General features: G+C 48.3%; 2 protein-coding genes across 3 annotated transcripts; one reads left to right on the forward strand and one right to left on the reverse strand.

The window, feature by feature from the left end:
- The first annotated feature begins 787 nt into the window (after nt 1–787).
- Nucleotides 788–8,966, forward strand: LOC143822624 (ras-related GTP-binding protein A). Of its 2 annotated transcripts, none has more exons than XM_077307988.1 (10): nt 788–1,021; nt 2,713–2,746; nt 3,029–3,128; nt 3,640–3,706; nt 4,258–4,480; nt 5,235–5,330; nt 6,544–6,666; nt 7,198–7,289; nt 7,376–7,491; nt 8,448–8,966. In XM_077307988.1, exons 2-10 carry the CDS (start codon nt 2,720–2,722, stop codon nt 8,543–8,545), a joined length of 942 nt encoding a protein of 313 aa, XP_077164103.1. In that variant the 5' UTR covers nt 788–1,021; nt 2,713–2,719; the 3' UTR covers nt 8,546–8,966. The 2 variants fall into 2 exon arrangements, with proteins under 2 accessions (XP_077164103.1, XP_077164104.1); XM_077307989.1 differs by having other exon boundaries at nt 799–902.
- Nucleotides 8,967–9,789: 823 nt separating this feature from the next.
- Nucleotides 9,790–16,597, reverse strand: LOC143822623 (uncharacterized). The gene is made up of 7 exons (XM_077307986.1): nt 16,351–16,597; nt 15,315–15,477; nt 14,539–14,682; nt 14,164–14,286; nt 12,337–12,573; nt 11,574–11,699; nt 9,790–10,588 (listed from the first exon to the last, which is right to left on the reverse strand). The coding sequence occupies exons 1-7, from the start codon at nt 16,491–16,493 to the stop codon at nt 10,406–10,408; spliced, it is 1,119 nt and encodes a 372-aa protein (XP_077164101.1). The 5' UTR covers nt 16,494–16,597; the 3' UTR covers nt 9,790–10,405.
- Between the last annotated feature and the right edge of the window lie 8,836 nt (nt 16,598–25,433).

Genomic DNA, 25,433 nt, shown 5'->3' on the forward strand with positions numbered 1-25,433 from the left:
ATTCATGCAGCGACACCAAGGGAAGCAATCAAAACAGGATTCCATTGTAGGTGCAGAGTAACGTGTGCTTCACATAATTAAATCCGTCATTGTACACTGGATCGTCTGTTCAGTGCACTGGGAGAAGAAAACCGACGGAAAAGGGCGCGTGGCAAACGCTTGACCTGAATTGCACATGCATGGGACGCGCGTTGCTTCCTGCGGACACGTTTCACCGGAGCCGAGAAGCCGGCTGCTTCTCGTTTCACAGGCAAGCCTGCTACTACCGAGGAAGGTAGCTGTGCTGAATGAAGCAGTTCACGGGATGAGTCCAGTTGCAGCTTTCAGTCCAACGAAGCTCCACTGCGGGTGGAATCTTTCGTGCGCATGCACCCGCGAGCTTATACCCATAATTAAACTTCGTCGGTCTGAAAGCTGCAACTGGGCTGCAACTGGGCTTAAACTTTGTTCCAAGCCTTAGTCTAGTTTTTTGCTTGCTCTTCGGTTTTGCATGCAGGAACGGCTTAGAAAACATTCCACGTAAAGCTTTTCCGGGCAATGGATATGAAGTCTTTGGAAAACCTTATCTGCTAACTTTCTGCTTATCCAGAAGGGGAAAGAGACAGGGCCATAGCAAGGAAAGGAAGCCCAGCTCCCGCCGCCGGCCGCCTCATTCCCACTTCCCTGCTCCTGGCATACCCATAACAAAAATGGGACGCCTAGCTTCCATCGCACTCGTAGTTGCCGCTCTAGGCGATTTAAACTCTATGGTTGACAAGGCAACTAGTCACCTGACCGTAGCCAAGGGACAGCAAGGAAAGAGGAGGAGGCGGGGCTAGGCTGGAGTTTGGTCACGTGACAGTCCCGAGACACTACTGTGTGGCTGAGTTCCTGAGCGCTGGAGAGGGCGATACCTGCGCTGGGTGAGTGGATTACGCGAGGCCGGGGCCTTGAGGCCTGCCTGCGGAGGAGGCAGCGGGGATCGCACTCCTCTCCACGCCGCAGCTTCCCAACTCTTCCGCTTGGCTGGATCGGATCAGAGGTGAGGGGGACCGGACGGGACGACGAGAGGGGGGGGGAATCTGTTGGGGGTATCTTTATCTGTCACTTCCGCTTCTCTGGGTCCCCCCCCCCGCCCCAAGAAAGACTCCGGGGGAAGGAAAAGGTTCCGGGGTAAAGCTGCCCGTGATTGAAAGCCTGGCCTTGCTGTGTAGGTGCTGTTTCTGCACATGCTCAGGGGCAGTTCCAGCCCAGAAAACAGATGTCGGAGCTTCCGCCGACAAAGCCCGAGGGTCAAGAGAGCCAGGAGTGTGCCCACTGCTGCTCAGTGTGGGGCTGCACGCAGACACTGTGCTAAAAGTGCAATCCTGCACAGGATAAGTGGGGTGGAAGCCGAGTCCCAAAGGTTGCAAGATTTAGAGGAGGGTCGTTTGTTTCACTCCTTAAAGCAGTTTTTCTCAACCTCCCTAATGCCGCAATCCTTTAATACAGTTCCTCATGTTTTGGTGAGCCCCAACCATAAAATTATGCAAGTGTTCTTTCACAGAAATTAAACCGAAACTGACCAATGGCGTGAAGATCCATTGTTCATGATTGTATATAAATTGTATATAAATTGTATATAAATTGGCAGGCGCCTTCAGGAGGAGTGGCAACAGTGATGGTGCCCTCCTCCCTGGCCAAGCTGTTCGCCCTGCCGTGACCCCTGTGAAAGGATCGTTCAACCCCAAAAGGGGTCCTGACCCCCAGGTTGAGAACCACTGCCTTAAAGGGTTCTGGCACTGAAGGCACTTCTGTGAGGGCGTTAACAAGTTGGTGTAGAAGGTGCCAAGTAGTGATCCTGCCTATTGGTCAGATGTTTGTTGTTTTATATGTGCGTGGAAAGCAGTGTGTGGCAATATGTGCATGTGCCCTGTGGACATAACAGCTGCCTTGTAGAATCCAACCTATGATCCATCTAGTCCAGCATCTTGCTTCCTGCAGTAGCTAACCAGATGCCCCCATAAAGATTGCAAATACATTACATAGGACAAGGACTCTCTCTGTATTTTCTGCAAATAAGTTGGTTTTTATTCAGCCACTGATAGACTATTCTTTATACATTTGTCCAATTCTCTTTTGAAGGCAACAAAGCTAGTTCTGCTCTGACCGGGATGGTCTAGGTTGGAGTGATCTTGGAAGCTAGACAGGATCAGTCTTGATACATTGAGGCAGGCAAAAGCCAATCACCTCTGATGGTCTCTTGCCTTGAGGACCATATAGAGTCACCATAAATCAGCAGTAACTTAATGATAAAGCACAGTCCTGCCGCCATCCTGTCTAGAAGCATCTTCCCTGTGTCAGCAGAAGTAGCCCTTGCTACCGAAGGAAAAGGCTCTATCACTAACTAGGGCATGTCTTTCATAGTAAAATTTGGATCAGAGCCCTGGTTTAGGAAGGCAGTGTAGGAGACTTGCCTTCTTATGAGCCGAGGGGTGGCCTTATATCAGATCTACAGAAAGGGTGTGCTAAAAAAATCCACTGCTACGCTTAAGGTGCTTCTCGCTGCAGAAGTTTTTTTGCTTGCAGTGATAGTGAAGGGCTTGTGCTTTGCATTGGGAGGCCTGAGGTAACCTGTTCCCAACCGATGGAGGAGCCTTTTCTCACTTGCTGGAATGCCTATGGCTGGACGTAGGTTGAGAAGAGCAGAATTTGGAATAACTTGCCAATACTCTGTCAATTGTCTGTTTGCAGGTGTGGGATGCCAAACACAGCCATGAAGAAGAAGGTAAGGATTAGATCTCAAGCTTGACTTTGGCAAAATCAAAAGAATACTTGCCTATAGAAAGCAAGGTTGTGAGTTTTTTAGAGTATAAATCTATTGCTATATGTTTGTGTAACAAGGAAATGCAGTACATGACTGCATGCAGTTTTCCGGGGAAGAATTTTCAGGGTCCTTTCCCAGCCAAGCAAAAAGCCCTAAACAAAAACAGCTGATGGAGGGCATTATCAATGACATTTTCTTTATCTTTGTTGGAGAGGTATTAGAAGTAATCTTGTTTGTTATCAGGTGCTGTTGATGGGGAAAAGTGGGTCTGGCAAGACCAGCATGAGATCGATTATTTTTGCAAACTACATTGCACGGGATACCCGGCGCCTCGGAGCTACAAGTAAGAATTTCTCTTGAGCCTTTTGGGCTCTCCTGTGATGAATGACATTTAAGAAGGCCATTTGAACAATTCAGTTATCGTCTGTTGTGCATAAGCCCGGAGTTTGCCCGGAGCCAAAGCAGTCTGAGTGGGGGCCATGAGGATGTTTGAGGTGGCCTTTAATATTATAATTATAATCTTAAACCCATATATTACCTGTTTTAATTATATAGAGTGTATCATTTTGTATATCTTTTGCTGTTAGCCGCCCTGAGCCAAATGGGAAGGATGGGCTGTAAAAATAAAGTATCTTTATTAAAAATATAGGAATTGTTTCTGGGGAATCTTTCATACAAATGTACAACATTGTATATTCATACAAATGTACAACAAATAGCAACATGGAAAGGAGAGGTCAGTCAAGGCTTTTAACGGGCTTGTTTGGGTGTGTGGATGCAAACGTGCACACGCTGCTGATCTTTGTTCTGCATCTGCAGTACAATGACAAGATTTCTCCTGCCTTGTTTTTCAGTTGATGTGGAACATTCTCATGTTCGGTTTCTGGGCAATTTGGTGTTAAACTTATGGGACTGTGGAGGGTAAGTATTTCTCATTTGCCCACTTCAAAATATTTGGATGGGTGGCCAGAGTGAAATGACAGCAGAGGTGATTCTTCTGAGAGGGCCGTCGTGGGAAACCTCCAATAAGTTCTGGTATCACAAGTGAGTCTTGGACTCAGTGGTTCTAAAAATCAAAGTACCGTATTTGCCGGCGTATAAGATGACCCCCCAACATTTCCACTCAAAATATAGAGTTTGTTACATTACATTACAGTACTATGGGCCACTATGGGCAGCTATGTCTATCCCAACTGAAGTGTACCCGGCGTATAGGATGACCCCCCCACTTGGAGGCATGTTTTTCAGGGGGGAAAAGTAGTCTTATACGCCAGCAAATACTGTATCTTTGAATGGACAGCCTTGTATATTATTGCACTGATGCCATGAGCTGGATGAACTGGAAGAGAAACCAAGGCCAGTATCTTAGAAATGTGAGGAGAATGGCCACATAAACCCTGCTAATGCTGGAGGACCAAAGGTCTTCGTCATGGCTGCATGTGGGTGGCTCAGTGACTTTCTTCCCCCTCCAGACAGGACACCTTCATGGAGAATTACTTCACCAGCCAGCGAGATAACATCTTTCGCAATGTGGAAGTCTTGATCTACGTCTTCGATGTGGAGAGCAGGGAGCTTGAGAAAGACATGCACTATTACCAGTCATGTCTGGAAGCCATTCTGCAGAACTCATCAGATGCCAAAATCTTCTGCCTTGTACACAAGATGGACTTGGTGCAGGAGGACCAGCGTGATCTGGTGAGGCTTGGGGCACTCAGCGTGATGCTGGGGAAGCAGAAACTGAATTCCTCCTTTAATTGGCTTGATACTTCATGTTCGGAAACATTTTCTCCGCTACCAAAGGATGGCTTTTGGTACAGAAACTACTCAAAATTGTCAGAGCGTTCCTTAGAGCAGAGGCAGGCTTAAACATGTTCTTGGTCAGCAATGACCAAACTTGGCAAAGGAAAAGGCAGTATCATTCTCTTCCGGTATAAAATTCACTATTATGCGTAATAAAATCAGAGTCCAGTAGTACCTTTAAGACCAACAAAGATTTATTTAGGATGTGAGCTTTCGAGTGCAAGCACTCTTCGTCAGATGCCACCCACATACAGCCATGACGAAGACTTTTGGTCTTCCAGCATTAGCAGTGCTGCCCTTGAAGTGCCTGCACTCGAAAGCTCATGCCCTGAATAAATCTTTGTTGGTCTTAAAGGTGCTACCGGACTCTGATTTTATTGTGCTACTTCAGACCGGCTACCCATTTGAAACTATTATGCGTGTTCTTCTTTCTTGTCATCTGCTGCCGCACACCTAGCCTAAATTCGATGATCCTTGCAAACTTGAGTCTTAGAAACACAATTGTGTAACAATGAAATTACAGACATGTAACTTTTTAATTGGAGTGTCCTTGGCAGAGAATTTGGATTATTTGGGGTTCTCATGCCTGTCTAGTGTAGACAGCAGGAATGGTGTGTCCTGATCAGACTGTCTGATTTTGCTTTCTCAGATTTTCAAAGAGCGGGAAGAGGATTTGAAGCGTCTATCCCGTCCTTTGGAGTGTGCCTGCTTTAGAACATCCATCTGGGATGAAACTCTTTACAAGGTTCTTACTGCTGTGTCTCCCACCCTACATCCATTTACATTTCCCCCTCCTATTTTACTCAAATGTGCTGCAAAGAAGAGGAGGCAGTGTGAAGTAGGGTTGGGGGCTTTGGCATCCAAAGCGGCCGTTCCCACCTGAAGCAGCAAGCGCTGTGGCATGGGAGGGGGGGGCGAGGCGCTGCATGTGTGCGCCAAACGGTGTGCCAACGCCCACGCCTCCTCCCCTCCATGCTGCAGTGCTGGCTGCTTCAGGCAGGAATGGCCACTTCAGATGCCGAAGTGCCCAACCCTAGTGTGAACATTTAGACTGGTTGCTACCAAGCAGAAGAAGAGTTGGTCCTTATATGCCGGAGCCAGCTTTTTGTATTGTTTAGGAGTGCGGATTTCTAGTCTGGTGAGCTGGGTTTGATTCGCCGCTCCTCCATGTCCAGCGAGTTGGGTGACTTTGGACTCCCCACAGCACTGATAAAGCTGTTCTGACAGAGCAGTGATATCAGGGCTCTCTCAGCCTCACCCACCTCACAGGCTGTCTGTTGTGGGGAGAGGAAAGGGAAGGTGGTTGGAAGCCCCCTTGAGACTCCTTCTGATAGAGAAAAGCATCCTATGAGAACCAACTCTACTTCTTCAAACCAGTTTACAATCACCTTCCCTTTCCTCTCCCCACAACAGATACTCTGTGAGGTGGGTGAGGCTGAGAGAGCCCTGATGTCACTGCCCCAGTGCATAGCATGGAGTGGGACATTTCCCTGTAAGTTCATCCTACAGTGCTAAAGTAACATTTAGAGCAGTGGTTCTCAACCTGGCAGTCGGGACCCCTTTGGGGGTCAAACGACCCTTTCACAGGGGTCACGGCAGAGCAAGCATCTTGGCCAGAGGGCACCATCCACACAACAACCTTGTGGGGTAGATCAAAATAGAGCGTTTGTCTGTCTGGAGCAGCGGAGAAGAGCGAAATCGACATGACGGGACAAGAGGCAGAATAGAACTGAGAAACCCCAGAAAAAAAACAATGTATATACAATCATGAACAATGGATCTCATGCCATTGGTCAGTTTTGGGATAATTTCTGTGAAAGAACACTTGCATCATTTTATGGTTGGGGGTTACCCCAACATGAGGAACTGTATTAAGGGGTTGCGGCATTAGGCAGGTTGAGAACCATTGATGTAGAGGCTGGATACAGAGTTGACTGCTATGTTTTCTCTCTGGGCAGGCTTGGTCCAGTATAGTCTACCAGCTGATCCCCAACGTCCAGCAACTGGAGACAAATCTCAGGAACTTTGCTCAGATCATTGAAGCTGATGAAGTTCTTCTGTTTGAAAGAGCTACTTTTCTGGTGAGAGAGAGTGCAGTGCCTTAGGTTCTCTCTGCTTTGTTGCTGTTGTTAAAATGTTGTGTTGTTCTTGGGTTTTGGAGGCCTGTGTTCAGTTTTCACCTCTGGCCTGTGTTGAGGGGCTTGCCCAATGCCTCCCCACTCTCAGCCCCAGTGAAGTCGGAGTAATAGGACTGTTGCTGAGGGAAAAACAAATATCTTCACACGTAAGAACTGATGGTTCAAACTCCTAAGGATTCAGAGGTGGTTGCGCCATTATTTATTATTTGGATTTTTTTATTATTAGCATTTCACTGATAAGTATAGCCAAGTAAGGACTGATGGCGGGATGGGATTTCTGCTCTCTAAATGGAACTGGATGTTCCAGCCAAGGTTCACCCAGAAAGACCTGGTTCAATATAAGACTAACAACAGTTCCTTTTCTCTTGGTCTCCCTCTATTGTCTGAGGGCATGAAATTCTGATAGTGTCTCTGACGTGAGGTGTGATGCTACTCATGCTGGTCTTAACTATGGCACATACCTCTCGCCAACAGGTCATTTCCCACTATCAGTGTAAAGAACAGCGTGACATTCACAGATTTGAGAAAATCAGCAACATTATAAAACAATTCAAGTTGAGCTGCAGGTGAGAGTGTTTTATTTTGATGAGTGTTGTTCTGAACAAACCCCACCGTTGTGCTAATAAATGGTGTTTTTGTGCCTCCCCTCCAGCAAACTGGCCGCCTCTTTCCAAAGCATGGAGGTCAGGAACTCCAACTTTGCAGCCTTCATTGATATCTTCACATCAAACACTTACGTGATGGTTGTCATGTCGGATCCTTCCATACGTATGTTTAAGACGGAAGATTCTGTGGTGTAGCCATGATGACAGCTGAATGGTAGTGGTGGGAGGGCTGAGCAAGTAGCATTCCCTGATTGACTTTTCTTTGTGCAGAGGTGCTAATTGCCTAGCCTGACTGAGGCAAGCTTCCTGTCCCAGTTCCCTTAATTCAGTTGCCCCTATTTATAATTCGATTTATAGACTATCCCTCCCCAGAGACAGGCTTTGGGTGATTTACAACAGTAAAGTACAAAAACACCATTAAAACACCTTTCTATCTCATGACATGGGGGGGGGGGCAAGGAGAGGAAGGAGGCCCATTTGGTCTTCCAGCCACCATGGATTCAGAAGAAGAGTTGGTTCTTATATGCCACTTTTCTCTACCCGAAGGAGTCTCAAAGTGGCTTCCATTCACCCTCCCTTTCCTCTCCCCACAACAGACACCCTGTGAGGTGGGTGAAGCTGAGAGAGCCCCGATATTACTGCTTGGTCAAAACAGTTTTATCAGTGCTGTGGTGAGCCCAAGGTCACCCAGCTGGCTGCATGTGGGGGAGTGCAGAATCAAACCTGGCTCATCAGATTAGAAGTCTGCACTCCTAACCACTACACCAACTCCTAACCACTACACCATACACCTGGTGGAAAAGTGCCATCTTGCAGGCCCTGTGGAGCTTTTACAGTTCCATCCGGACTCATATTTCAACTGGCAGCATATTCAACCAGATTGGAGCCAGCACTGAAAAGGACCTGGTCAAGGCCAGATGGATATTTTTTGAGGCCAGGAATCACAGCAACTTGATATTCAGGGCACAATACTCTTCGGGGAACATAGAGAGAGGCAGTCCTACAGGTACTTGGGGCCCCAGACCTCGTAAGGCTTCTCTAAGCTGCTGCAGAGAGTCCCCTTTTGCACCTTCTAAATCTGTTGCTGTATCTCATCTCCTGTCCCTCTTCTTTTTTCAGCTTCTGCAGCCACATTGATCAACATTCGAAACGCCAGGAAGCACTTTGAAAAGCTGGAGAGGGTGGATGGGCCAAAACACAGTCTGCTGATGCGCTGAGTGGTCAAAGAGTGTGGGAGGAGGGGCACTAGGAGGAGGACTGCTCTGTTCCTACAGGACTCTAACATTGTGGGTGTCTGTTTTGTGGGCTTTGAAATGAGTGTGCTGCTTTCCACTGCAATCTTGTTCTTTTCTCTTAACGTCGGCTGCTGGTCCACAAGGCAACATTGGGATGTGCTGCAGGCCTTCCAGGACTGTTTTGGGAAGGCCTCCTGTGCAGGCTGGGATTCGTTTCTAGTCTTACAGACAGCAATGCCTTTCCCCAATATCTGCCTAGTTCCAAACATTGATGAACTACAACAATAGGATATTTACTATTTTATCAACAAGTTGCTAGAGTAAATTTATAAACTTCTCCTTGTTCTTCAATCATGACAATAAATTTTGTTACCGGGAACTTAAGTTTCCAGAGCACTGGAAATTTTATGGGTGTGTGTGCATGAATACCTTTTCTTTGATGTTGTTGTTGTCAGGTGCGAAGTCGTGTCCGACCCATCGCGACCCCATGGACAATGATCCTCCAGGCCTTACTGTGCTCTACCATTCCCTGGAATCCATTTAAGTTTGCACCAACTGCTTCAGTGACTCCATCCAGCCACCTCATTCTCTGTCGTCCCCTTCTTCTTTTGCTCTCAATCGCTCCCAGGCCAATCGGATCTTGGAAGCTAAGCAGTGTGAACCCTGGTTACTCTTTGGATGAGAGACAGCCAAGAAACTCGGGGATTGCTATACAGGGGCAGACAATGGCAAAATACCTCTGAACGTGCCTTGAAAACACAAATGGGGTTGCCATGAGTCAGTTGTGACTTGCCAGTAAAAAACTAGGGGTGGCGAGGAGCTCTGTAAGTCAATTATCTTGTGTAAAGAGTTTCTTTCGGGCTTGGCTGTTTTGTGGGAAGTCCTGGAGTTGTAATGTTATGAGACTTCTTTATGCACACCTGGATAAATCATAGCAATGTGTCCTATGGCTTTCCTCTCTCACACACACAGTTTTTCACAAGGAAGAAGTTCAGTCCCTGCATTCTTTCTCTGCCCTTTTCCAGCTCCATGATAAGCTTGAACTGGGATAACTAGAACCGAATGCAGCCACACCCTGGATTATGAGACTGGCGTTCATTCTGGGATCTTTAAATTAGGTGTGGCATTTGGGATTGGCGATCAGATCCTGTAAAGCAGGGGTAGTCAACCTGTGGTCCTCCAGATGTTCATAGACTACAATTCCCAAACACTGGCAGGGGCTCACGGGAATTGTAGTCCATGAACATCTGGAGGACCACAGGTTGACTAGCCCTGCTGTAAAAAACTAAGCAGCTCCAATAAGGAGTGGCCACCACGGGGAGAGTGCTCTCTTTGGAGCTGACGTTCCTCCTTGAAGCTGATTTCAAACTCAAGTTGGGTAACATTCAAATAAAAGGATTGTTTATCTCCCCACTCTATCAGAGTTTCAATGAGACCTGGAGGAACAGTTCCATGAGTCTGGATCCATCTCCCCACTCCCTTTCAGCCCATGACTATTTTCAGACACCAAATTATCTAGGATTTTTTTTTGGGGGGGTGGGGATCTGATCACGAGTCTCTTGCATCCCCAGAATTGTGAGCATTCAAGCACTAATGCTGGGATGCTCTTCTGGAAAGGAGGGATGTATCTGCTGCACAGCTGGCTTTGCCTTTGGGAGAGACTAGGCTAGATGCGGCTGAACACCTTTTGGGTGGTCCTGCCACAAGCAAAGAGGGAGGCACAGTCCCCAAAGGAAGAAGATGCCCTCTTGGCCCGTTCAGGAGGCTCTGTTCTAGCTTTCTATTTGTGCGGCTGGGGAAGGCCTCTGAGCCACGGGGATGCAACGTGCCCTCCTGCTGCTGTCACTGGTGATGGTGGTTCTTGCTGTGGCAGCTGCAGCGACAGGAAGTGCTCGAGGGCTGCTCTTGGGCCTTGCAGTGATGGGGCTGGATAGGCTTCTTGGCCTCCGGCTTTCTCTTCAGGAGGCGCTGCAGCACTTGCTTGTCGGAGCGTTCCTTCCGAAAGTCATCCTCAAAGATCTTCAGCTGCACAGAGTGGGAGAGAAAAGGGAGACTTGGTAGGTGGAGTATTCCTCTTAGTCAAGAACTGCTAGGCAGGAAAGTAGTGATGTTAGAAACGAGGGTAGCATTAAGGAGGGGGAAAGCCAGCTGCTGCTGACATGACCTACCATTGGCTTTGCAGAACCCTGGCCCAGAAAGGCTTTGGGCACTTGAAGAGAGAGGAGGGGGATGGAGTCAGGTGTGCAAACTCTGCTCAGCCTGCACCGACCCTTTCCCCTTGCATAAAATCCTCTAGTTCGCCCATGCCTGCCCTGTTCTTGGGCACATCTTGGCCTCAAACTGCACCTTACCATTTTTAATGTGTAGAGTCTGAGTTTTTCCTTTTTGACTGGCTTGGGCGTTAGGTCCAAGGGAACTTGTTTCATAAGCAAGCAGGGCCCTGATTCACTTTGGGACCATGTCACAGGAAGAGGGAGAAGTGTCCCCATTCCCTTCTGTGCCGTTTATCTGGAGGAAGGCTGAAGCCACTTCCTCCTCAGTTCGGGAGATGCAGGTGGCTCCACATTAAAAATCATAAGATGTAGTCTGGGCATGATGGTGGGTGGCAACATGCTTTGATGGTTTCCCAAGGAAGCAGAGGGAGGAGATCCAGTGATCCCACTCTTCGTGGCAGTTCTGCACAGCAACTCCCATCAGACTAGAAGGGGGTCCCTGTCACACAGAGGCCAGCCACACAGGATGCCCCCTGCACAGAAACCCCCTGCAGCTGCTGCTCTACCGTCCTTTGAGAGGTCTTAAACCAACCCTTCTTCTACTTTGCCTTCCTTCCCCCTCCCCTCTTGCTGGAGCCAATGTGCCTTTGTTATAATTTGCTCTCTGTAGAAAACCCCAATGTTGCGGGAAGCAGATTGTCCACCTGCCCGCATGACCCTGTCCCTGCCCAGAGTCTCTGGCTCCTTCTCCCCACTTGCCTCATCCAGGGTGTGGCTGTTAACAGGGATGGGCTCACCTGCTCCTCCAGCAGAGCCATCTGCTGCCTCATCTCCTCCTCCTTCTGCCTGAGCTTTGCGTTCTCGGCTTTCATTCGCTGCCGATCCTTGTGCTCAATTCTGTAATCTGCCTCGTAGATCGCTGTCTGCAAAAGAAAAGCGCAGAGTAGAACCAGTCCTGGCTGTCACACAAATGGCCTTCAGGGGGAACGACCAGGCTTGGAGAGCTCTGCCTGGCTGGAGCTGTTGGGCTCTCCCGCTAGAATGATGTATGTGAACTGCTGAATGGCCAACAGAAATGAAAGAGGGGCAGCTCTGCAGGCTTGGGGGGAAAGCTTTACAAAACCAAAAAGGGAAACAAAACCCAACCTAGCTAGACAAGCTAGGCATCAAAAGGTTGAGCCACAAAGAAAGTTTAAAATGCAAATATTTATTACAATAATGTGCACATACTAAAAATTAATAACATTGATAAATCACGATTGTGATTTCAGGGGTAGTCAAACTGCGGCCCTCCAGATGTCCATGGACTACAATTCCCATGAGCCCCTGCCAGCAAATGCGCTGAGAGAGCGCTGATATCACTGCTCGGTCACAACAGTTTTATCAGTGCCGTGGCGAGCCCAAGGTCACCCAGCTGGTTGCATGTGGGGGAGTGCAGAATTGAACCCGGCATGCCAGATTAGAGGTCTGCACTCCTAACCACTACACCAAACTGGTGTACCTCTGCAGGAAATTCTTCTTTCCTGCTGCAGCATAAAAGTGTTTCCCTCTCTCAATTACCTGGCACTTCAGGGCTTCCAGGTGGTCCTTGAGGTCAGAGACCTCTTTCTCTGCAGTCCTCGTCCCATTCACACTCTGTGGGGCTAAGCATTGATGCTTCTTGGGCTTGGAGCCATGGGCAGCTGGGGCTGGTGTATGACATTGGTTTGGTATGTTCTCTTTCAAGTTCTTTGTAGGAAGTGTGTGCTGGCCAGCCAAGAAGTCTTCGTAAGGGAGGGGTGCACATATTTGGGATTCCTAATGAAGAGAACAGGAAGTTTGGGGGTTAGTTTCATCTTAACATAAGACAGCTGGCTCCTCCACACAAACATTACTGAATTTCACGGCCAGGCTTGTACTGATGACAGAAATATGATCAAAACTGATGCCTGTGTTTCAAACTGTCTGCATCCAAATGGTGTAAAGATGGCACTTAATGTGCATGTGGAATAAGAGAAACAGATTGGGAACACCTGTAAACAAAATGGGCGAAACTATGTAGAAAAAGACATGAAAAGGAGGACATGTGTCCATTCCTTTTCCAAAATCTGTGCTAGCATTTAGTTGGGGTTGGCTATTCTTTTTGCAGGAGGGGTGTTGATCGGATGTAGTTTTTAAATAAATTAAATATTTACTTTTCTGTGGGTGGATGCCAACTAGGAGCTCATGCAGGAGCTTCTAAAGATGTGTAACTTTCTCTGATCAATTTGGAGGGGGGGAATATCTCAGAATTAGAAAATGAAGTACAGGTCAATAATCATGACTTGCAAGGAGAAGCACTGAGATTTGATCCCCATCTCTCACTTAGGTGATACTTTAACAGGTTATCAGAAAATTCATTTGGTTTATCCCTGTCTCTTTTTCTGCCTGAGGCCTTACAGCCACAGCCCTTTGGAAGAAACAAGGCTGAACTAGGAGGCACATGGTTCTGATGGTGTAAGGCTGCCCTCCGATCCTTAGAGCTATCCCTTAGAGCTAGCCAGATCAGGGCTGATTCTGCATTTCCTTTGTTTTTGTCTGAGGAAGAGTGCTTGCACTCGAAAGCTTGCATGTTGAATAAGTCTTTGTTGGTCTGAAAGGTACCAGTGGACTCTGATTTTGTTGTGCTGCTTCAGACCATTACAGCTACCCACTTGAATCTAATTTGTTTTTTCTGCTGTGGATCCTGCTGAATTCAGATCGATTTGAACTCTGGTCTTCCTCTGTTGTCTCCTCCCCACCATTGAAACAGAAAGTGTTCTACACTTGATTGGGGAAGCTCAGTGGGGAGGGGAGTCAAGCGCAGCAGGAGTCTCTTTCTTCTCTTGAAGAGGGAGGGAGAGTATTGGAGACAGCAGAGGAGAGGGAAATAAGAGGCAAATCTTTGCTGGGAGAAGTTAAGGCCTCTGGAGTGCAGTCACTTTAAGACAAGCCTTGCAACCGGGAACCAGGAAGTCTTTGAACTGATGCCCTGGCCAATCAGGGAAGACTGCTTTGCTATGAGGTACTTAGAAGGAAGTTAATTTGCAAAAAGCAGAAATCTGCACACTTATTGATGCCGTGTTTTCAAATATCGAGGATTATATCCACTTCTGGATATCACAGGGGGAAAGGTAGGGTCACTCTGGATCAATCATGTAAGTTGCAGAGGGAAGATTTAAAGCACCCAAAATCAAAATGGAAATCAAATGCAGTGAAGATGGCAGGGATTCATTCGAACTGGGAGTTGATAAAAAGCCCTGTGCAGACTACACCAAGCTACCCAATCTCCTTCCCAACAGGCCTGCCTCTTCTTTGGGGAGCTTCTGCCAACTAGTAAACTCCCCAGTTGCAAGTGCCAGCCTTCCAGACCGATCCCGTGGGACTCACCACTGCTGTCTGCTTGCTTGGTTTGGGAAACTGTCTGCCTTCCAGGTGTCTCACGTATTCCTGTAATGCCTGGCTCCTCTTCAGCTCCAGGAAGAGGGTTTGTTCATAATACTCCCTCTTGTTCTGTGGCAGACAAAATGAAGAAGCAGAGAACTTCTGAGACCTTCTATGTGGTTCAGCCCAGCCCTCTGGTTTTTGTTCCCCTTCCCTGCCTTATTCCAGCCTTTCTCAACCCAATGTTTGGCGATTAGGTTTGTGTTTATGCCTACTCCCCATTTTTAAAATGTTAACAAGTACCTAAACATGCAATGAAAATGTGGGGCCCTGGCTTGGGGTGTTCAGACAGGGAGGGGGCACACCCATGCAGGCACTCACCTGCTCCTGTTCCAGCTTTGCAGAGAGGCTCTGTGTTTGCAGCTTGAGTGCAGCCACCTCTTCCTGCAGGGCGCCCACTTTGTGCTGCAGCCCCAGGCTGGTGGAGTGATAGATGTAGTCCCAGTCCTGGTTTAGCTTCATCAGCTGCAGGAGGTGGAAAGAGGAGGAGGAGGAAGTGACAAGCCAGGTTTGTGGAAGGAAGTGTCTGCTGGAAGTAAGTTTTCCCCATGGGGATGTGGGAGGCACCCATTGGGGGAGGAGATGCTGTAGCTCTTGAATGGGTCACCTCACGACTCCTTAATGTGGGCAGAGAATCCCCCAAAAGGTATGTTAAAAATAAATGTAAAACATCATTATTATTTCCTGTACATCGCGGTGAAGTAAAACATTTTACAGCTATAACAGAAAGACTGTTGCATAAAATCTTAACAGAAATGCAAACCGAACTGGAAAACTTAAACCTGGATTGGCAATAAAGCCTGTCCTGAAAAGGCTTTCTCTCATAAACAAATCTAAGGGAGAAGCGGATTCACAGAGTTTAGTGTGAGGAAGGGAACTGTCCCAGCTTTCCTTCTTGCCCACATTTCCTGCACCCTTGTTTGGGCCTCTTTGGCTATCTTCCTCAACTGGACCCAGTCCTTATATCTGGGGGTCATGGATAGAGCTTCCCTCTGGCCCTAGATCCACCTTTTCCTTTACTTTCATACAGCAAAGGCTGGTAAATCGGCCCAGATCGAGGGCATGAGATCACTCTTGCCCTCTTTCCTGACACCCACCTCTTTGTTGATCCGACGCAGTTCTGTATTCCTGTTGAGAAGGAGCAGCTTCTCCTCATCATCTGAAGTCACAGTCATGTTTTCAGAGATGTAGGTGATGATTTCCTCCGAGTCATTCCTGTCAGGTAGGGCTACCTCCACCTGCACCTGGGAAGGGCACTGCCTGAGAGCGGAAGGGAAGGGGATGCTAAGTCAGCTCTAAAAGAGGAGCCAGGATTAAGATCACTCCTGCACTACCAGTCCAAGCCCACCTTATATCTACGTGCTCCATTATTTTAGGGTAGCGGAAGTCAAACTGCGGCCCTCCAGATGTCCATGGACTACAATTCCCATGAGCCCCTGCCAGCATTTGCTGGCAGGGGCTCATGGGAATTGTAATCCATGGACATCTGGAGAGCCGCAGTTTGACTACCCCTTTTTTAGGGTGACCATAAAACCCTGGGGAGATTAATCCCATGTGAAGCTATGATGTAGAATGGCATCAATGGGTTTTCCTACACCCTCCTCTCTCCTCCCCACCCCCAATCGCCCATTTCCCAGCCTTGATCACGCTCCCTGGCTCATTTCTCTAACTTAGTGCAAACTCATTCTGAAAGGTGTGGCTTTCTCAGAGTTCTTGCTGGGGGCCCTTGCTGTTGCTTCCCACCTCCACTTCTCAGAAGAATTACATCTGGCTTTCATTAGTGAATCAGGCTTCCATAACTGGCCTCTGTGATGTTACGGTGACTGGCTCAAGGTCAACATGAGCTTCATAGCTGAGCGGGGCTTCAGTACAATTCTCCCTAATGCACATCCAAGGATCTACAAAACGGTGCAACACAGACTCATCTCCACCCGCTCCAGAGACCATTGTAAGCATTTTAAGAGGTGAGGCTTGGCCAGCAGAAACCTCCATCCTTTGCTGTGTCTAACCAATCCCCAATTTAGAGGAGGAATGTGGGGGCAATTGGGGAGGTCAGCAGCCAGCACTGCTCATCCTGGTCTTCTTCCCTTAATTCTCCTGGCCCATCCCCCAGGGAGGTTCTGTTTGACCCACCTGGGATCAGCCTCTGCATCTTGTCCTTTGGGAGGCTTCTCTTCTACTGGAGCCAGGGCAAAGTCCGCAGGGAGGCTCTGCTTCTCCAGAGCAGCTAGGAGGTCTGTGTCATGCTGGAGAGCCAGAAATGAACCTGCCTCCATGGCAGGGTAATGTCTTTTTGTGGGCAGCTGTTTGTCTCTGCAGAGGCCCTGGAGTGGCTCAGCACCACAGGGCCCTGCAGAACTAGGAAGTCTTGCCGTGGACTTTCACAGAGAAAAAGAGTCACTGTCAGCTGCCGAGTGGTGAGGAGGCAGGAAGGGGAAGTTCCTCTCCAACCGCCCCAGTGCTGGATTGCTTAATCTCTGGGCCTAATATTAGGCCCTCGGCACTTCCTCAGCACTAGGCTGGGGAAGACCCCCACCCCACCAAGGTTGTCCCAGGGAGTACATTTGCACATCCCCAGCCATGAATTTGCTAGGTGGTTTCAATCAAGCCACGATTTTGCCATCCTCAACTTTTCATCTGTGAAATGGACATCACAATACTGAAAACAGAAGCCGTTTAATATCTTTTATTAAGCCGGTCAAAAAATGACACCAACTGCATGTCAGCTTTTAAGTTCCCAGAGTACTTCATCAGGTTGGGTGTCTCTGACTATGATCTTAAGATTTTGTATTGTGGCATCCTAGCAGGGAGCAGATAACCTGAGTTGAACCAGACAGGCCTGCTCAGCATCTTGCAAGACAGTGTCTTAAGATCATAATGAGGAACCCCCCAATTTCCCCCCCCCCACATACACACACCATGGAAGCTTACTGTTTGGCCTTCGGCCTGTCATACCCACTCAACCTAACCTACCTTACAGGGTTGTTGTGAGCATAAAACACAGGTGAGAAGAATGAAGTAAGCTGCTTTAAGTCCATACTTTTAACAGAGGTTTGCTTCTACACTACTATTAAATAGTTCCAAGATGCCAACCAGGATGGAGGAGTTGGGAGAGAAAAATCAGAAGTAAGGATAAATGAATACATCAGGTTGGTATAGTGGTTAAGAGTGGCAGCTTCTAGTCCGGTGAGCTGGGTTTGATTACCCCTTCCTCCACATGCAGCCAGCTGGGTGACCTTGGGCTAGTCACAGCCTTGATGGAGAAGTAATATCTGGTCTCTTTCAACCTCGCCTACCTCATAGGGCAGGGGTAGTCAACCTGTGGTCCTCCAGATGTCCATGGACTACAATTTCCATGAGCCCCTGCCAGCAAATGCTGGCAGGGGCTCATGGGAATTGTAGTCCATGAACATCTGGAGGGCCACAGGTTGACTATTCCTAGATCACAGATCCCAACCTTGAATTCTAAAAGTTCTGCACCAGAAATCTGGCTTTAGCCAGCCCATGGGCACCATGATATTATGGCGGTGAACACTGAAGTTCAGAAGGATTAACACTTATTTACAGTTCTGAAATGGCAAGGTGGCAGCTTTCTTGTGATTAGAGAGGTGGGGCTTCAGGACAAACAGTTAGCAAGGGCAGCAGCCCTTGAATGGCAGGAGGGAGGTCTTTCATGATTCAGCCCAGGATCCATCAGTACAGTGGTCTCCAACCTGCGGCCTGCAGCCCGGTGCCGGGCCGCGAAGACCATGGCGCCGGGCCGCGGCTCCCTCTCCCTGCCCCCCCCCCCGCAGTAAAAAACTTCCCAGGCCGCAAGCTTGCGGCCCGGGAAGTTTTTTACTGCGGGGGGGGGGGCGGGGAGAGGGAATCAGGGCCGGCCGCGCCCATGTGGGCACGGCCCGATGCGCAGGCGCGGCCCGCAGGTGCGGCCCGATGTGCGGGTGCGGCCGATGCGTGGGCGTGGCCCCCGCGGGCCGCGCCACGATGCCCTGCCGGTCCCCAACCTCAGAAAGGTTGGGGACCACTGCATCAGTAGATCACAGCTGTTTATGCTTTCCTCATCCCTGACGTTAAAAATTCACTTTTTAAAAAGTTCCTTGAAGCACTTCATGCTGTTGCCTGAAGATATCTTTCGGTCATAAGCAAGAGCAATTATTGGCGTTCTTATCAAACGTTATCTGTTTACTTAGTCCATTTATTGTTTGACTTTCTCGCTGAGACTCAAGGTGGATCACACCATTAAAACTGCAGTAAGAAAAGTCTAGTGTAACCAGCAGTACAATAAAAGCAGATTGCGAAATGACAGAACAGTGCTTTAAGAGAAATATAACAGACTGTACAACAAGCAATGCAACCAAGCAATGCTACAGAATCAGAAAGCAATGCACGAAAACCTTGGACTTGTTGCTGAGCCTGTTCCCAACCTCAGATCAGGTATTCTAAGGAGCTCATAGCTTCCGAGGGGGAGGGACTGGAGGAAGAGAATTCCAGGGGCTTATGGAACCAGAGAGGCCACATTATTTGAGATATTTTGGTTGGGTTTGGGTAGCACAAAGGAAGGCCCAGAAGGAATCTGGGTCTGAGGACCTGCAGAAGCCCTCCAAGCACATAAACTGACCTTAGCGCACAATACTCTTGACATGGACTTCAGCAAACTCCTCTAGGCTGAGTACTGTTCTCCCGTGGGATGGCCCTGTGATTTTTCTGCATCTCTTTGTATTTTGACAAGGGCCTTTGCTGGTAGCCTAATTAAGCTTTTAGACCTCCAGAGCTGAAAAACTGTCTGACATATTGTTTGGGGATAAGGATACTTCTCAGGAAAAAGGGAGCAGGTGTCATCCCTTCCTGCCATTTTCAGCATCTCCTCCTGGCTCTGAAAAATTTATGCCAAGCAAGGCTGCCACCTCTCCAGTAGCAATCTAGTTTGCTTCCCATCCACATGCCATTGCCAGGGGTTGATTGCTTTACCTTGAAGGTTGATGTTGTGCCTTTCTCAACTTATTTTATCATCGAAATATTCTTTGGGGATCGAGAAACCCCAGAAGTGGTGTGATTGTGCAGAATACGGCTGGGAAGCAGAGTTGTGGACACGCCCACCCGGGGGCCCTTCCCTTCTCACCCCCTCCAGGCCCATCATTGGCCTTTTGGGGCAGTCGAAATGGCCACATATGGTCATATCACCCGATAAATGTATAACAATTTTTTTAAAAATATTAAAAATGAATTAACTCCGACCCATTCAAGAAACCCTTCCAGGGCTGAGAAAGAAACCCCAGGGTTTCATGAATACCGGGTTGAGAATGCATTGTTTAGATTAGAACATGGCCCTTGTTAAATTTAATGAGAGCGTGGAGGGAAATTTTTGTTCCAGCAAGGGGAATTCTTATGTGTATGGTGGGAAATTGCGTGAAGGGGGGGAAATGCATTTCACCCACGCTGTTGCTTGCTATGACTGCTTAGCTTCTGTTGGTGTGATATGGTGTATCAGTGGAATTTTGCTTAAACAGTAGCTCTCTAGATAAAGTGCAGAAAAGGAGATGGGGAAAGGCTCGGCACATTTTCCACCGTGGTGAGACATAAAACTTGTGTAAGCTGCCCTCCTTTATTTACTGCATAGAGCATGACAGCTGACTTGTTGAGCCTCGCCCACGAACAGGAACACCATAATCTCCCAAATGGTGAATAAAAATGATGATTGCACAACTATAGTAACTAAATAGTAACCTACATTATATAGCACAACTGAAAACCAGCCATTCTGCATAAAGATAGCATAAAGTGGCTATAGAAGTACTACTTCTTTATAATTGATTGGATGTACTATAATGGCCATACAAATACAATTACTCCTGGAAGGTATTAAAACTAGGGTGACTGGCTGTTCACACAGAGGTCTTGAGGTTCCATCTTCAGGTGGCCAAACAGTATAGGGGTGTTTTTTTTAACCCATTGAGTCTTGCAATAGATATTAGAATGACTGGGCTCTGTCCCCAAAGCCATTGTAAAAAACTGACCAGAGTTAGGATCGTGAATCTAGACATTCCAGGTTCAGAATAATGCTAGAGTTTTTCTTATCCAAATGGGCATATTGAGTTAGACTGTGATCCTGCACACTGTTGACAATCACCTTGGACGGTATGCTAGTATCAATTCTTGGATCAAAGCTCCTCCCTTACCACCTGTCTCTGTTGTAGAGGCAACACATAGTGTTTATTGATTGGTCTTTCTATGGCGGGGTAGTCAAACTGCGGCCCTCCAGATGTCCATGGACCACAATTCCCATGAGCCCCTGCCAGTGAATGCTGGCAGGGGCTCATGGGAATTGTAGCCCATAGACATCTGGAGGGCCGCAGTTTGACTACCCCTGTTCTATGGCATCAGAAAGTCCAGTGATGCTCACAGCAACTCTGTTAAGTAGCCCACCTGTAGAAAAGCATCCTCTTTCACAATGCCTGCAGGAATGTAATGGAAGGAGTGCTTTACTGTTGGCTGTGGGAAACACTGATTGGATGAGAGGAGAGGCTGGAGGACAAGAGATACCTTGATGGTTATAGTGATGGATGGGAGCTCAGCTGATGCTGTGCTTGGGAAGAAGGTGCATTTGCATCCTGTGCTCCAATACAAATCCGCTGGTGTCAGTAAGTACAGAATTAGTGACTGATCTCATAGAACAGTATTGATCACTCTGAGTGTTCTGTACGTTTTAAAGAAAGATTTCCTATGACTCCGCTTCCTCTGACTTCTCCCCCTGCAGGAGCATATGTCGTGCTGTGCAATGTTAACACCAATCCATGTGCAAGAGTATGGCCTTATGATACTTGAATCATTCCTTCCTCCTCAAGCACAATGCTGTAAACACCCCACAGAGTCATAACTGTTGGATCAATGAGTGGTATCTGCACCAGAATCATATTTTTCCACGCTGCTCTTGCAAAAAAACATTCTGTCAAATCGATCATCTGTGGTGATGGAAAGTGGGTATTTTGCTAGTTCCTTTGTCCTTTTTGCTAAGCGTTCTGGAATCCATAATGGCCTACTTTTCTTTAAAGATTGTGGGTTGGCTCAAATAAGACTTTTTAACTCAATCACATCTAATTCTCCTCTTTAATCCAGCCCCTGCTGCATGTGGCTTTTGTACATGCAGTTTAGCCTTTTTGGGTGTCAGTCAGAGAGGACCCCTTTTCACCAACAGAAAGGCTGGTTAGATCCAGCCCTATAACTCTGGCACGCCAGTAGCATCTAGGCCCTCTGCTAACAGCAATGTCAGGAACAAGTTGAGTCTCTTTAAAGAACGTTTCCTAGGAAATAGTCCAACATGCCATAGTACATTGTGCCAATATTTGATATAGCCACAATGTACACTATTTGATATATGCTTTCACATCTGAATCTGAAAATATAAATAAAACAAGAAGAGGGTGCTGGGAGGAGTTGGGACTCATTGCCTACCAATCAGGTAGGCTGACCCATTCCTGATTGGCCATCCGTGCAATGAACAGCCAATCAGGAGGGATGTCTTGCCCCTGGCCACATTCTCCTCCAACTTCTTCCATATGGAAGGAGTGCCAACACGGTAAGTGGGAGCCGGGACTGCAGGCCTGCTGGGGGTGGGGGAAAAGGGGAGGGAGCCCTTGCCAGCACTTGCCCCCACCCCAGGCAGCCCCGGCTGTGGCTTCATCAGGCCCCAGTGGTGCTACCGTGAGGACGAGCCAGTCCCCACCAGTGCTTCCGCCGTCCCAAGCAACTTCAGTCGCGGCCTTGCCAGGCCTCAGCAAAACTGCCCAGGGCAGCAGGGGCAGGAGTGGAGTTCTCGCCAGTGCTTCCCTCCCCCTGAAAATGCCTGCCGAGACCTGGAGAGGCCTTTTCAGGGCAGTGCCCACATACACAACAGAATGGCTGTATGGTCAGTCTAAGTCTGGTGTCCAGGCAGCAGGAGATGAAACCAGAGGTCAAGAAGGCATTACTTGCAGTGCAGGTATTACAGGAACAGGTGGTGTAAGAGACGGCACGCTGATATTGTGCTCCAATGGCACCTTTAAGACCAACACAAATTTATTCACAAAAGCTCACACCTTGAATAGATCTTGGTTGGTCTTAAAGGTACCATTGGACTCAATTTTTTTTGGTGCTACTTCAGCCCAACACGGCTATCCACTTGAATCTGTTGTTTTTGTTTTCTTATAAGACACTTTCTGTCAGTTTTCCAAGATCAGTTCCGCATTCTCTCTATAACTTCTAAGCAACATCTACTTACCTTTCCTGGTGACATCAGCCATCAGCTTAGTCCAGACAGAGCATCGTCTGGTCTTTGACAGGATCCCCACTCCCCATGCATGTTCTGATTTTTGCAAGGGCTATGAGCCTCTTGTGGCACAGGATGGTAAGGCAGGCGACATGCTGTCAGAAGCTCTGACCATGAGGCTGGGAGTTCAATCCCAGCAGCCGGCTCAAGGTTGACTCAGCCTTCCATCCTTCCAAGGTCGGTAAAATGAGTACCCAGCTTGCTGGGGGGTAAACGTTAATGATTGGGGAAGGCACTGGCAAACCACCCTGTATTGAGTCTGCCAAGAAAACGCTAGAGGGCGTCACCCCAAGGGTCAGACATGACTCGGTGCTTGCACAGGGGATACCTTTACCTTTATCCCCTATTATTCCAAGTGTGAAAGGTTGTGTCTGCTACACACACACACACACACACACACGTCTCCTCCCAAGAACATTTTTGGGCCCTTGTATACATTTGCATTTCCCCTGTAGGCAGCTGCAAGGAGGGAGGAGCATCCTCCCACTAGCCGCCTTTTGTGAAAATGTCTCTGCCGCAATTGCACACAGTGGCTTCCAAGACAAATGACCCTGTTGTTGCCACAGGCCTTCTGCTCACGGCAATATGGCTTGTTCCCTTCCCCTCCCAGATTTCCATGTTGGGATGCTGTGTAAAACGGGTGACCATGACTTTGCTTGGGTGCCCTCTTCCTTTTTTGAACACTACTGCCATCCAGTGGTCCAGAGTGGCACCATAGCTGGCTGCATCTAGGAGCAAAAGAGCGTAGGGAAAATCATGGTCCCTCTCTTACTCATGTACACCCTCTCCAACAGTGGTCAGAAAGTCTGGACCGGGGGTAGTCAAACTGCGGCTCTCCAGATGTCCATGGACTACAATTCCCAGGAGCCCCTGCCAGCGCAAGCTGGCAGGGACTCCTGGGAATTGTAGTCCATGGACATCTGGAGGGCCGCAGTTTGACTACCCCTGGTCTGGACTATGCAAATGTAGGTGTTTTTGTTTGTCAAGCCAGGATTCCCTAACCAGCTTACTGGGAAACTCCATTTGGGCCTACCTACCTTAGGTACAACTGACTTGGAAAAGAAATATACCGAAGTCCTTCCACCAAATTTTGGATGTTAAATTCAGTGCACAAAACCTCCCTCTGCATCCGGCTGTCCTATTGGTGGTGATCCCTTTTACTTTCTTGCCCCTCTTGGCCATCTTCTTCTCTTTGATGCATCCACCTTCATGGTGAGGCTTCACCACCACAAGGACAAATATGTCTTAGAGCAGGAGTATTAAAACTGCAGGCCTCCAGATGTCCGTGGACTACAATTCCCAGAAGCCCCTGCCAGCGAATGCTGGCAGGGGCTCCTGGGAATTGTAGTCCACGGACATCTGGAGGGCCGCAGTTTGACTACCCCTGCCTTAGAGATATGAAAGCTGATATTACTGGGTGCAGATTTTGGATTTGGGAGGATTCAGGAGAGCATGCAGTAAAGGAGGACTGAAACATCAGTTGCTCAGTTTTAGTCCTGGAACAGGCCTGGATGCCAGTCTCAGACCAGCATTCAAATACTTGGTGAATTTATCTGCCTGCCTCATGAATTGCCAGATACCTTTTCAATGTTTTTCCAGGCAGGGCTTCTATGCCTTGAACACTTGCTTCCTGCATTGCTAAAAGCACAGGAGCTCTGCCCAAACAATTAGGTGGCTCTAGCAGCAATGAGGCAGGGAGGGCAGGAGCTGCCCTCTCTTACTTGCCTGGAATGCACCATTCGGCACTACCGCTCTTAGGTTTGTTCCCTCTTAATAGGCAGAAGAGCAGCTGCTTGCGGGAGGCAGGAAGGCAACAAGGGAAGCATTTTCTGGCCAGGGGAAAGCGGCTCCCATCTGTGCTGAGCATGCCTGTCACGCAGGGTTCTGCCCGTCAAAGGAGGACAGCCGGATTTTGCCCAGTGCTTGGAAAACTTGGAATGGTGGGTTTGCAAAAATTAACGAAAAATACAACCTGGTATTTTGACTTCTTGATCCACAGCATTTAGCAAGAGACTCTCACCTCCCAAACCCACTCCCCAGCCCTGCCTGGAAAGACAACGGGCAGCATACCAGAAACACAGGTAGATTCTAATCCTTTCCCAGTTGTAGCAGACTTGAGCATCAAGTCTTTGACAAAAAAAGAGATGTTTTTCAGAGCACGGAGCGAAACATGAATGCCTGAACTTCGTGGAGGTTAGTGGTGCAGCTGCAAAAGTTAGCAATCTGTCTTGGGGATAGGGGTAGTGAATTAAATGTTGGTGGCTAAAGCCTAAGGGTGGGGGAAGGGAGGGGAGAATCAGATGTGGGAAGATCTTGGGCATGTTTGTGGCAGGCACACAACCGGCTCATTCTAGCCGAGCTGTTAGAGAAATTGATGTTGCACTAGTTGGCATCAGCGAGATGTGGTGGGCAAGATGGCAGCTGCAAGCAGTTTGCGGCACTGCAGAGAGCCTGTCTTGCTTGCAGGAAGCCGGCAGGAGACCCCCTTCCTCCCGGGGGCCTCCACAGCCTTCCAGGTGTTTTTCATTCCTACTCCCAGCAGGGTCTGGGCTTGGCCAATGCGCTTCCTTGCTTCCTGACCCATCTCCGGCATGCAAGAGATCCAGCAGTACAGAACTTGGAACGGCACATCAGTTGCTATGGCAACCTGGATGGAATTGGGAGTCTTGAATTGGCTGCTGGTGATGTCAGACTTCTTTCTGTCCTGCCCGGCTGCCAGAAATAGGGAAGTTCCTGTACTCACCCACCCTTTGCACCCTCTCTCCTTCTGGCTTCCTGGTGGCAGAGTCTAGCTTGCCTGAGGGCAACCGGCTGGGATCAGAAGGATGCTTGCATCTCTAAAAAGAGGATTCACTCCATCTGTATTCTGCTTATCATCATGTTTGGTGTTAGGAGAGGGCTCCTTCTTCCCGTG

This window comes from Paroedura picta, chromosome 13, assembly GCF_049243985.1.
Source record: "Paroedura picta isolate Pp20150507F chromosome 13, Ppicta_v3.0, whole genome shotgun sequence".
Classification (NCBI taxonomy): Eukaryota; Metazoa; Chordata; class Lepidosauria; order Squamata; family Gekkonidae; genus Paroedura; species Paroedura picta.